General features: G+C 34.3%; 1 protein-coding gene across 1 annotated transcript in view; it reads left to right on the top strand.

The window, feature by feature from the left end:
* The window catches only part of LOC129218191 (protein O-mannosyl-transferase TMTC4-like), a 110,661-nt gene that overhangs the window by 6,305 nt on the left and 90,462 nt on the right, over positions 1–13,894 (top strand). The window contains exons 2-3 of the mRNA XM_054852408.1: positions 12,182–12,563; positions 12,673–12,865. Of these exons, the coding sequence (XP_054708383.1) occupies positions 12,214–12,563; positions 12,673–12,865 (543 nt within the window). The 5' untranslated portion in view covers positions 12,182–12,213. The remainder of the gene's footprint in view (positions 1–12,181; positions 12,564–12,672; positions 12,866–13,894) is intronic.

The raw sequence follows: 13,894 nt of genomic DNA, 5'->3' as shown, positions 1-13,894 counted from the left end.
TGTCATCGAACAAAAACTTTTCTCATACTCTGCTAAAAAAAGGCAAAGCAATTCAAATTGCAATGTTTAAAGTGTAAAACATCCCCAAAATCAATAACTATTTCAGCCAAAAAAGCACTTAGTTACTCAAATTTTGATGTATGAAAAGTAGAAATGTCTCAACAGAACACCCCAAATATAAACAATGCAAAAATACCATACATTTATTTGCTTATCCAGACATGCTTTCAAAATACCTATTATATTTTACATAAAATAACACCTTCATATTTTTATAAAATGCTGGAGTCTTATTTTCAGAAATTCAGTACCTAAAGGAGGCACATTAATAGAATATGTCTAAATAATTCGTGGCATCGATAAGAATTAACTTTTAAAACAAAATAACCATACTACTTTCTGTAAAATTAATTTACATACAGTAAAAATAAAGTTAAAAACTACAAGAACCCCTCAAGGATTTGTAAAAACAAAGAATTTCGGAAGTGAGAGTTTTTTTTTAATTCTAAAATAAAGAACTTACCTTTTTATAGTATAAATCCTGACACTCAGTCAGTGGCGTAGCTAGACCCGACTTTCGGGGGGGGGTTACTTCTTTTATATATATATATATATATATATATATATATACATATATATATATATATATATATATATATATATATATATATATATATATATATATATACACATATATATATATATATATATATATATATATATATATATATATATATATATATATATATATATATATATATATATATATATATATATATATATATATATATATATATATATATATATATATATATATATATATATATATATGTATATATATATGTATAATCGCTTGGAATTTTTTCCTTTTCTTTTTTTTTTCTTTCTCTTCTCTCTTCTTTTTCTCTTTTTTTTTTTTGAGACTAACTTTTCGGGGGGGGTTTTGTCCCCAAAACCCCCCCCTTAGCTACGCCCCTGCACTCAGTCTAAAACAAAACATCATATGACAATGGCACATTACAGATACACACCACCTTGGAGTTAACTTTAAATTAACGTTCAAGTTTGAAGAAACTGGCATTTTCTAATGTTTTTACTTCAAAACACAACTACTGAGTTTAAACCAACACAAAATAAGCTTTCAGTAAGGTTCGCCGCTAGAGGGCGCTACAGTTGCTGGGGAGTGTTTTTGCTGCTCCTGAGATAAGTGATTTTTTACTGTAATTGTTTATTTTACTACTTTAGTTTCAGTATTTTTATTGTATTTTATTATATAATTAAGTATTCTTGTGCTTTTAAGTCTTATTTTTGATTTACTTGCTTTCTTAAAGTGTTTTTCTATTCTGTGTAGCTAAGCCTAAATTGTGCTGATTTCTTGTTAAGCCTGACTTCTCTGTTTAGGGTGTAACTTGTTTATTTTAATTTACTGCTTGTCTTAGGATTTAGTAATATTTGTATCTTTTACTTCCAATGCTTTCTAATTCTAATAATTAGCAATATTTCTCCAATTTTGTATTTTTGTATTGACTTTTTAAGTGTACCATTTTGAGCTAGAATGGGAGTTATATGCATAATGAAGGAGGTTAAAAGTGGTAAAGGGGACAAGTGGATTTCTTGTGACCTATGTCAGATGTTCTGCTTGTTTAAGGGGAAGGATGAGTCTGAGAAGGATTTCATTTGCACAAATTGTGTTGAACTCTCAGAAATCAGAGTTAGGATGCTTACTTTGGAGGGTGAGTCAGCATTAGGCTGTAGGCGTGTAGATGGGGTAAACACTCCAGAGGTAAAGGGGGAAGTTAGCAAAAAGGAGGTTGGCATTAGCTGTGTGTTAGATAGTGGGAATATTCCAGAATTAAAGGAGGAAGTTAGTAAAAAGGATGTGGGAATTAGCTGTGTGTTAGATAGTGGGAAAATTCCAGAGGTAAAGGGGAAAGTTATTGCTGAGGCGACTGACTGGGAAACAAAGGGTATAATTTTGGAAGATTCAATGGTGCGTGAGGTGGAAAACTCAATAGGCAGAGTTAGACGTAAGGTGGCTAGATGTTGTTTGCCAGGGGCTCGGGTAAGAGATGTAAATAGGGTTGCTGAAAAGAAGGGGGTATTTAATAAAGAGGATGTAGTTACTTTGTGGGTGGGAACTAACGATGTAGGCCATAGTAACAATGATGAGTTTACAAAGGAATGGGATTCCCTTGTCAAAACTCAACCATTTACTTTGATCTGTAATGGATGTGTACATCAAATTCCAAATCAGTTGAGCTGCTTTCTCTGCTTTGTCAACCCTGTTGGACAAAGCAACCAACTGTTCGGCAAATGTCCAAGTGGTTGGTTTGCTTCCCAGGTATGGAGTGCATAGGAGTTGGTTAAACCAACGGGCTAGGTGTATGAACCTGGTACTCAAGGAAATTTGCGTTAAGCGTAGTATCAGGTTTATTGATGTGTGGAGTAGATGTAAACGAGATTGGATTGCTAGGGATGGCCTACATCTGAGCTCTACAGGGGTCAAAATGGTTAGTGGTTTGCTTTTAGAGGCTTCAGAATCAAAAAACTAAGTTGGAATGGGGGGCATGGTTTAAGGAGCAGAATTCGAAAGGGTACTAACTATCGGGATTTTAGTAGAAACGAAAATAGGGGGGCTAATAAGAGAAAAGATGTTAACACTTGGGATTCAAACAATCGTGCAGCATTAAATAAAAGTAAGATGGGCTTACTTAAGGTTTTTTATACAAATGCTCGTAGTATTAGGAACAAGATAGAAGAATTGAAAAGCATAATTATAGACGAGAGGTTGGATATTATTGGAGTTACCGAGACATGGGCTACCGAAAGTGATGATGATTTATTATCTATTGCTGGGTATAATTTGTTTCGACAAGATAGAGTAGGTAAAAGAGGTGGTGGGGTTTTATTTTATGTCAGACACTTTAATTTGCAATGAATTGGTAATTAATGATAAACCTAATGAGATTGATATGATTTGGCTGGAGTTGATTAGTAATAAGGGCAAAAAACTACGTTTGGGGAATATTTATAGGCCACCCAACTTAAGCCAGGGTCAAGACGAACACATGTTTAGTATTATTAGTGACATTTCTAGCAAGGGGTCAGTCATCATAATGGGAGATTTTAATTTTCCAGGAATTGATTGGAATAATTTTTACCATAGTAATAGCAGAGAAGAGGATTTTTTGAAAGTAATTGGTGACTGTTTCTTAGATCAAATTATAACTCAGGGTACTCAACAGGATGCTATTTTAGATCTAGTTTTCTGCGACATGGAAGGCTCTGTTCAGGGGTTATGTGTAGCGGAACACATTGGAGATAGTGATCACAACAGTATTAGGTTTGGGATTAAATTTGATATGCACAAAGTAGAGAATTTTAGGTTTGTGCCCAATTTCAGAAATACTGACTTTGTGGCACTTCGGCAGAGTTTGAAAGCAGTTTTTTCTTCTGGATTGGACAATAGCGATGTGAATCTTCAGTGGGCAGAGTTTAAGGAAAATCTAGCGAATACAGTTAGGGATCATGTTCCTTTTAGGAGAAAGGGTGTCAACACTAAAATTTGGCCAATGTGGTTCTCCAGGGAAACTAAAGACGCTCTAAATTACAAGCAAGCTGCTTTTTATAGGTTTAGAGAAACAGGTCACAGTGCAGATAGGCTCCAATATTGTAAGGCAAGGCGTAAATTTAAGTATTTGGTACGGATTCAGAAAAGAGAGTTGGAGCAAAGACTGGCAGATAACATAAACAGGAATCCCAAGAGGTTTTTTGCATATGCTAATTCGGGGAAAGTTCGAAATAGTCATATTGGGCCACTGGTTGATGAGCACGGAATTTTAATTCAGGACGATAGTGATATTGCTAATGTTCTTAATAACTTTTTTTCGAGTGTTTTTAACGATAACTGTATCTCAACATTTGACACCAACAAGACACAAGCTATAGTACAGCTTGAGGATTTTGTATTTTCCAGGGATGACGTTTTACTTCATTTGAAAAAAATTAAAGAGACTAAGGCTCCGGGGCCAGATAATATTTATCCGAAAATTTTAGTTGAATGTGCAGAGGAATTAGCAGATGTAATCGCAAACATTTTCAATGCTTCTTATAATTCGGGGACAGTGCCAGAGGACTGGAAGCTGGCTAACATTACACCGCTCTTCAAGAAAGGGTCTAAAGGGAGTGCATGAAATTATAGACCTGTGAGTCTAACTTCGGTGGTTTGCAAAATTTTTGAAACATTGATGAAAATTAAGGTAGTAAATTTTCTAGAGACTAATAATCTATTGACTAGTTTTCAGTACGGTTTCAGGAAAGGCAAATCTTGTGCAACTAATTTATTACATTTCTATGACAAAGTTACTATGGCTTTGGACAATAAGAAGCCTGTAGATGTTGTTTACATTGATTTTCAAAAAGCTTTCGATAAGGTACCGCATGTTGCTCTACTTAGCAAATTAGCTGATATAGGAATAGGAGGGAAAACTTTCATTTGGGTAAAAAATTGGCTGACCGGAAGGAAACAAAGAGTAGTTGTAAGGGGAAATTATTCTAATTGGAGTGAGGTCTTAAGCGGGGTTCCTCAAGGATCAGTGTTAGGGCCTGTTTTGTTCATTGTCTTTATGAACGATATTCACAAAAATATTTCTGGGAACATGAATTGTTTTGCTGATGATGTCAAAGTTATGGGGACTGTAGAAAATGAAGAACAAGCAAATCAGCTGCAAGAGGATCTAGATCATATTACGGAGTGGGCTGATAAATGGGGTATGGCTGTTAATGTTAGGAAATGTCAAGTGCTACATTTAGGGCATGGAAATAAGTGTACAAGTTATTATTTGCAAGGTTCAGTCATTAGTCAGGCAGACAAAGTTACTGATCTGGGGGTCCTAATAAGTCAGGATTTAAAGTTTAGCCAACAGTGCAGCATTGCTAGCAACAAAGCCAATAAGATGCTTGGGTTTATCAATAGATCTATTTCAAATAAATCTAAAGACGTTCTTCTGCTCTTATATAGAAGTTTGGTAAGACCCCATTTGGAGTATGCTGTTCAGTTTTGGTCTCCTTATCTTAAGAAAGACATTAATGTATTGGAAAGGGTTCAAAGGCGGGCTACAAGGCTAATAAGTGGACTTTCCTACTTAGAGTATGATTCCAGGCTTAGAAGGCAAAAAATGTACAGTCTTGAGCAAAGAAGAGACCGAGGGGACATGATTCAGCTGTTTAAATTTATTAAAACGAAAGATGTTACGGGGCTAAAGTTTAGCACTGAAAACAGGACGAGGGGTCATTGTTTTAAGCTATTTAAATCTCAGGCTAACATGGATATTAGGAAAAATTATTATTTTAGCAGGGTAGTGGAACCTTGGAACAGCTTACCGGAAGAGGTGGTAATGAGCAAAGGAGTCGACAGTTTTAAGAGGGCCATTGATCTTCACTGGGGATTGTAAATTGACTAGGACCAGTCTAGCTGGGCCCAGAGCCTGTTGCTTCTCGTCACTTTTGTATTTGTATTTGTATATTGCACAAAACAACATGTATCTCTCCTGCGTGAAACCTAGTAACCAACCCAAGTAAACAAGTTTGAACAGATCTAAGATTACCTTTGGGTTGCCAAACACAGGTTTGTTTCGCCAGGGATGCTATGCTTAAAAAATTATCATCTCATTGGCGAGCAAAAAATCGGATGTTGCCAAATAGGGGGGGGGGGGATATCACATCTGTACCTTGATTTTAATCAACTGTATTAAGTTCATTCAACACACCTTTTCTCAAAAGGGGTCCTACTTACCCCTAGCAGCCCTAAATATATATACAGTAAATTCACTAAGTTGTTTTTTATGCATGTTTCACTTTAACTTTGAAATTCAAGGCAAAAAAAAAAGGAGACACAGTTGAAAACATATGTTGTTTAAAAGAATGTAAGTGTCGGATGTAAAAAAAAATTTACGTTCAACACCTAGATTTTAGTAAAAAATATTCACTTGTTACAAAATTAAAATAGGTTACATCAATGAGATTGAAAATCTTACTTTGTACCTAAAAATACATGTATGTAGCTTTAAAATTATTGGCTCAGCATAATTAACTGCGCATTTTGGTGTTGGATGTAAAACACTTAATGTACCCCAGAGGAATTCTTTTACATATCAATATGAATTATATTTTGACACATTTTTGCAACATCACCAGCAACACATTGTATCTTTAAATGGTTAGTCATCTCAATTCATAATACTAGTATGTTTTTTTTTTTTTTTTTTGGAAAAAGCAGAATTTCTTCGAGAGTCACCAAATACGGTTTGAAAATGCTCAAGATGTTGACCTTAGTTTAACCTCCTGTAACTTATTTATAACTGAAGTGATCAAATTTTAGACAGGCATTTCAAATTATACAACTCTTTACCTTTAAAATGACACCTTATTTATTTAGAAATTTTAATTTTGAAAATTTGATCTGGTTGACCTTATCATAGAATTGTCCAAAAATAGTACGGTTATTTTATTCTAAAAGTAAATTCTTATCAATGCCACGAATTATTTAGACATTTTCTATAAACGTGCCTCCTTTAGGTACTGAATTTCTGAAAATAAGTTGACTCTAGCATTTTATAAAAATATGAATGTGTTATTTTATGTAAAATATAATAGGTATTTTGAAAGCATGTCTGGATAGCAAATTAATGTATGGTATTTTTGTATTGTTTATGTTTGGGATGTTTTGTTGAGACATTTCTACTTTTCATACATGGAAATTTGAGTAACTAAGCTTTTTTTTTTTTTGGCTTGAAATAGTGATTGATTTTGGGGATGTTTTCCGCTTTAAATATCGCAATTTGAATCGCTTTGCTCTTTTTTAGCAGAGTATGAGAAAAGTTTTTGTTCGATGAAATGCATGTTGGAAAATAGCTTTTATTTCTATTGGTAGGGTAACAGCACCAGTAACAGACAAGGGTCCAGTAACAGACAGTCATAAGTTTGGATTAAAATAATACGAATTTTAGGCGGGTTAAACTGATGTTGCTGTGGTCAATGAATACGATGCAGTCATCTAGTGTTATCAGAGTGAATTTCATGAGTCAGTATGTTTTTACAAGACAGTAGTGGAAGGTTATGAATAGCTACCTCGAGGTTAGCTGGTGTTTCATGCTGCAGCTAGCTGGTTACGTTAAGAAGGTGAGTGTTTTCAACCATTATTTTCCATTGTAAGATGCCGATATGAGTGCATGCTGGAGGTATTTTTAATGGTTGAACTATGCTCTTTCCGTTTTTCACATCGTTTTTCACTCACAACCACTTCTAATGTGAGTTTTTTCTATGTCTGTTGTCATCCCCAGAAAACTCGTTTTTCTAGTACAGTAGAAGACCGTTATAACGCCGACCTGTATAACGCAATTCTCTGTAAACCGCACTACTCTTCAGAAGTAAACAATAGGTTTTGAAGTTTGAAAAATCCCTCTGTTTTGCTTTGCAAACATAAAAATGGTTAGGCAAATTAAATTTTGAAAGTTTTTCATCTTTCCATCTTATTTCAAAGCTTTTAAATTGAAAATTAGTACTCATAGTAAACAGAAAAAACCAGATGGCTCTTGAAAATGCAGCTGTTATGCAAACCATGAAGCTAGTAGAAGTGCAGGATTTTGATTGTGAAACATATTTATTTGTGAATAACTAATTGTAATACTGGTGCTTTAATACTCATTGCAGATAAAACTCATTCTGAAGTGCTAATATATAGATATATTCTGAATATTAGTTTCAAAATTTGTAAAACGATCTATATAACGCAGTAACCTGTATAACGCAAAAGCTCTGGTCCCAAGGTGTGCGTTATAATGGTCTTCTACTGTAACAGACATCCATGTCTATTATTGGTCCTTGAAGCCTTTTTCATTTTTTTCCTTTTTTTTCACTCCAGAAGAGGTTGTTTATTGATTGGATTATGCCTACAGGTTCAATACTGAAAATCGAACAGCATGACTAGTGTCAGACAGGGTGTCTGTTACTCATGCCATATAATTTTGGAACCTGAGAATAGTGAACACCTCTTTTTTTCAGTTCTGAATGCCCCCCCCCCCTCCCGCCCTGCTAAGAAATTCTCATACAGTGAAGAACAGATGCAAACTGCCTTATTGGATGTAAATAGTAATGGTATGAGTGTTGCCGCTTCAGAAATGAAAAATAGAGCTCCACGAGTTACACTTTTGAACAAAGGGAAAGGGGTTTGTCCTAGCATAAGAAGGATAGGTCCAGACCTAAGCTTTCAAAGGATGAGGAAAAAATACTCGTACTCTGGATAGCCTCATCATCTAAAGCAGGGTTTCCGATATTAAAAGAAGAATTTTTAGATAGTGTGCAGCTGCTCTTAAAGGAATTGGGAAGAAATAATTCTTTTTTGATGGAATACCTGGGAAATCATTGTACAATGGTTTTCCTTAATGGAGCCCTTCAGTCGCTCATATGATCAGTGAAAACCTCACACTCTCCTGTTCAAAAGTAATTACAGAAAGCTTAGGCAACTGGTTCAAGACCGTTTAGGACTATTTAAAAGACAACAATTATCTTAGCACTTTAAAAAATCCAAATTGAATTTTTAATTGCGACGAAACTGCTTTTTTTTTTCAAACCCAAAAGTATCCCGAGTGCTTGCAATGAAAGGTGACAAAAATGTATACCAAGTAGTGGACAATGATGAAAAAAGAATGTGGCACAGTTTTATTCACTGCAAATGGGCATCTTCTATCACCAACAGTGATCCATAAATGAGTAAGAATCCCAGATGGCATCAAGTTCAGTATATGGCTGAGGATTAGAAAAGTCAGATTCATGGTGGATGACAAGAAAGACGAGGTTGAATTTTTGGCCAATGTGTTTCAGCCATGGCTAAAAACTGAAAGGCTGAATTCAGTTGAGCAAACATGAATTGCTTATTGTTTTCATTTGACATTTGAATGACGTTCCTATGATTTTATTTTCCCCCCGGCTCTCTCTGTAGCACCACCGTCGCCCAGCCCCTCCCGATGCTGCTCCTCTAGCGAAAATCATCTCCAGGTTGCGTCCATATCCCACACACACACACACGCATGCCTACACACATGAATTCCTACACACTGTCGCATACATATACGCACACACACACACCTGTACACACACGAATGCACGCCTACATACACACACGCACACGCCTACACAAAGACACACATGCCTACATACACACACACGCTTGTGATTGCAAAAAACATAACTGGAATTTAAAAGGACAAAAATTATTTTATTTTTTTGTGATGAAAATGTTTTAGTTGGCTAGGTACTCAATTATTGTTCATTTGAATTTGTACTAGAAACAAATAACGTTTTCAAATTTTAAAGAGAAAAATGGAATTTTGTCTATTATTCATCCTGTCTGTTACTCATTCTTTTAGCCTGTCTGTTACCGGGTTTCATCAGATTTTTCAGTTTCTGTTACTGGGGTTCGGAGCCTTCTTCGAAATTTAGTAAATAAAAATAGAATTGACTAATTCAGAGGATCCAGAAGCAGCCAAACGTTAGATGAGAGGTTGTTCCATGGGAGAAAAATACTTTTAAAAATCCAATTACATTTAAAGGGTCAGAAAATTGAGTTAACCTGAGAGCGATGTCTTAAGCATGTCTGTTACTCATGCCGTTACCCTACATATTTCATTCGTGAGCTCTTATAGTAATTTGTTAATTTAAGGATTTTAAATACTTTCTAGTAATTTTTCTTTGTGTAGAAAAACTGTCTAGTTTCTGGTATTTTTGAAGCATGTATTCGCAATGTTTTTTGTTGTGGTTTTCTGTTGTTTTTATATATATTGTGTTCTGAAGTGCTTTGTTCATGTTTTTTTATCTGAATTTTTCCTGTTGGCGCTAAAAAAGCATTGCTAAAAATGATGTATCACGTATGTCGTCATACATCATTTTCTTGGCGCCAACAGGAAAAAGACGCCAAGGGTGGGGTACATGACATTAGTTCCAATATAAGTTCTATACGATCTTAATAGTATTAACAGTTTAATTTTGTAAAAATGTTTACTAGCAATGTCATTTGTTATTTTAACAAGAAAAATATTGTTTAATAATGAATAATTTTATAAAAAATAAACTAAAACTAAGTAAGCAAACATTTAAGCAGTAAGTTACTGCCCCTAAACCAGTGCTAAAGAATTTATGATAGCTACTCAATAAGTAAAAATTAAACTGACCTCTCTAAAAAGAACCTAAAATAATTTATTTAAAAAAATTATGAACAAATCGCAGTAACCGTTAAGTACTTCTGAATTGATTACTTTATTGGCATATAATTAATAATAACTTACCATAAATAACAAGCATATATTATATGCAATATCCTTTTTTTTTTGAAAGAAGGTTTGGTATTTACAGGATTTATTTATTATTTTCCTCACAGTGTTTTGCTTCCTGGTTGGAACTAAATGGGGAAATTTACTTTTGTTTTGTTGCAAACTAGACCTCAAATTATCCGGCATGCTGGATAATTTGAATTTCCCGTCATGCTGGTCAACCTCATTTTTTTTCCAGCATGCTGAATAATGTGGGGTAATACGGTATTCAGTTATCATTTAAAGACTAAAGTGCATATTTATGGCATTTTGTTGTGCAATGCTAAAATATATATTGTACCTATCAGGGGCGTCACATGGGCAGTATTTTTGTAGTCTCGCCTCTCTTCCCTTCCCCTGCTAAAGAAAAAGAACTAATAATATTTTATGTAAACATGAAGGAAGTTTCCTGGAGCAACTCATTTTTATAGTGTAGCAAAAGCTTCAACTGAAAGACAAGTATAAATAATGATTGAATTTTATCTACAATTTGCCTTAGTCCTATTTGATCGTCCTCTCCCTTCACCACAATGCTCTATTTTTGTTGGACTTTGATAAATTAAATATACTTTTTCATACATTGCTTTCCATGTAATGTATGCTTTCCATTGCAAATAGGTTCTTTGATTCACTTTTTTTTAAAAATTAATCTTGCATCTTTCAATAAAATTTTTAATGAAGTATATATAACACAGAAGGGTCACTTTACTAGATAAAAATTTATCACCCATTCAACTTTTAAATTTTGTTGCAAAAGTTGAGTATTTACACAGGCCTTGGGGAAATTCCCATAGCAGTTTACCTACCCACTATGTATTTACCTGATCCACATCACTAGTCCCCAATGAGGGTCAATAGGCCTCTTAAAGTTATCCTCTTGCTTGCATCCCTTGCTCATTACAGCTTCTTCCTGTAAGCTGTTCCAACTGCCTACAGAACCCTACTAAAATAGTAATTTTTCCTAATTTCCAGGTTAGCCTGAGATTTGAAGTTTAAAACAAGAACCCCTCGTCCTGCTTTCCCTGCACAAATTTAACCTATTAAAAACTTTCATTTTGATAAATTTAAACAATTAAATTGTGTTCCCTCTGACTCTCTTCTGCTCCAGGCTATACATATTAAGCTTCCCAAGTCTGGTATCATAATTTAAATCTGAAAGTCAGCTAATTAGCCTAGTAGCCCTTCCTTGAAAATCTAATAATAAAAATATATCTTTCTTGAGTACCAGTCTTGATAAACCAAAACTGAAAAGAAAACTTCAAATGAGTTCTTATCAAACTTCTATATAAAGTCAGAAGAACCTTCTTAGATTTATTTGAAATATATCGATTGATCAACCTAATCATTCTGTTATCTTTGTTACTTGCAGTACTGCATTGTTGACCAAACTTGAAATCCTGATTTATTAGGGCACCCTGATCAAGAACGTTTTCTGCCTGGCTAATGAATGAACCTTGTAAATGATAATTTGTACACTTATTTTATGATTTAATTGTAGCACTTGACACTTAGATCATGCAAATAAGTGTGCAAGTTATAATTTACATTGTTTGGTCATTAGTCAGGCAGGAAATGTTCTTGATCTGGGTGTGCTGATAAATCAGGATTTCAAGTTTCATCAACAGTGCATCATAGCAAGAAACAAAGCCAAATGCTCGGGTTGATCAATGGATCTATTTCAAACAAAAATCTAAGAAGATTCTTCTTCTTTTATATAATCTTGAAAAGGTTATAAAAGCTGTTTTACTCTATATCATTTTTTGCTATTCCTTTGCTTTACATAATTATTAAATATGTTTTCTTTTTTTTTTTTCTAGATGTGCCTTCAATTGGATATTGTTTCCACATTATGGTATTTCAAAGTGAGTGCTGTAAAAATTGTTGCTATGGAAATGGTAAATGCCATAGTTTCTTCTCGAGCACTTCTGCAAGAAATGTATCTTGGGATGATTCACTGCCTGTACCCACATGTGTTTTGCCGTGGTCAACATGGATAGTGTTTTTTGCTTCTGTCTTCTGTTTTTATAATAGCTTAAATGGAGAATTTGTTTTCGATGATTCTGAAGCAGTAATAAATAATTTAGATCTGAAACCAGAATCACCAATAATAAATATTTTCGAAAATGACTTTTGGGGCACAAAATTAACTCACAATTCAAGTCACAAATCTTATCGTCCTCTCACAGTTTTAGCATTTAGGTAAGTTTTTCATATATTATTTTATGTTTTTGTTTTTTATAATATTGTTTTAAATCATTAAATGTCAATAATTTTGCAACAGTATTAACTGTATTTGGTATCTTTTTAGAATAAATCTTCATGTAATGGGTCTTCAGCCATATAGCTTTCATTTTGTAAATATTCTTCTTCATGGCACTGTCAGTGTGCTCGTGTTTAAAGTCTTAAGTATTGTTTTTATTAAAACAGTGGAAAATGAATCACCTAAAGCTGCCTTTTTAAGTGCCTTGCTGTTCTCAGTACATCCTATTCATACAGAAAGTGTGAGTACACATTTTTATTGAAAAATGTTATTCTTTTAAATTGAAATTCCGTTGTTTCATACACAAATACAAATGTGACGACCAGCAACATACTCCGGGCCCTGCTAGGCTGGCCTTAATCAGTATTAGTCCCCAATGAAGATCGATGAGCCTCTTAAAGCTATCCACACCCTTGCTCATTACCACCTCTTCCGGTAAGCTGTTCCAAGTGCCCACAACCCTACTAAAGTAGTAATTTTTCCTAATTTCTAAGTAAGCCTGGGATTTGAGTAAGTAACGCTCATCTTTCTTTCCATGCAAAACTTTAACCCATTAACATCTTTTATTTTGATGAATTTAAACAACTGAATCATGTGCCCTCTGACTCTCCTTTGCTCTACCCTATACATATGAAACCATTTAAGAATCTAGTATCATAATTTCAATCTAAAAGTCACCTTACTAATCTAGCAGCCTTTCTTTAACCCTCTTTCTAATAAAGAAATGTCTTTCCTGAGATAAGGAGACCAAAACTGAACAGCATACTCCAAATGAGATCTTGCTAGACTCCTATATACAAATACAAATAAATACAAATGTTATGACCACCAACAGGCTCTTGGCCCAGGTAGGCTGGTCCTAGTCAGTTTATTAGTCTCCAATGAAGATCAATGGCCCTCTTAAAGCAATCCGCCCACTTGCCCATTACCACCTCGTCTGGTAAGCTGTTCCAAGTGCCCACGACCCTACTAAAGTAGTAAGTTTTGCTAATTATCAGGTTAGCTTGAGATTTGAATAGCTTAAAAGAATGACCCCCTCATCCTGCTTTCTGTGCAAAAATTTAATTCATTAACATAATTCATTTTAACAAATTTAAACAATTGAATCATGTCCCCTCTGACTCTCCTTTGCTCCAGGCTAAACATATTAAGGCTGGTATCATAATCTAAAGCTGAAAGTAAGAAAGACTATATAAAGACAGAAGAACCTTCTTAGATTTGTTTAAAATAGATCTATTGATAAACCCAAGAATTCTGTTGGTTTTGTTAC

The sequence above is a fragment of the Uloborus diversus genome, chromosome 3 (genome assembly GCF_026930045.1).
Source record: "Uloborus diversus isolate 005 chromosome 3, Udiv.v.3.1, whole genome shotgun sequence".
NCBI lineage: Eukaryota > Metazoa > Arthropoda > Arachnida > Araneae > Uloboridae > Uloborus > Uloborus diversus.
This window is presented reverse-complemented; position numbering and strand designations above follow the sequence as displayed.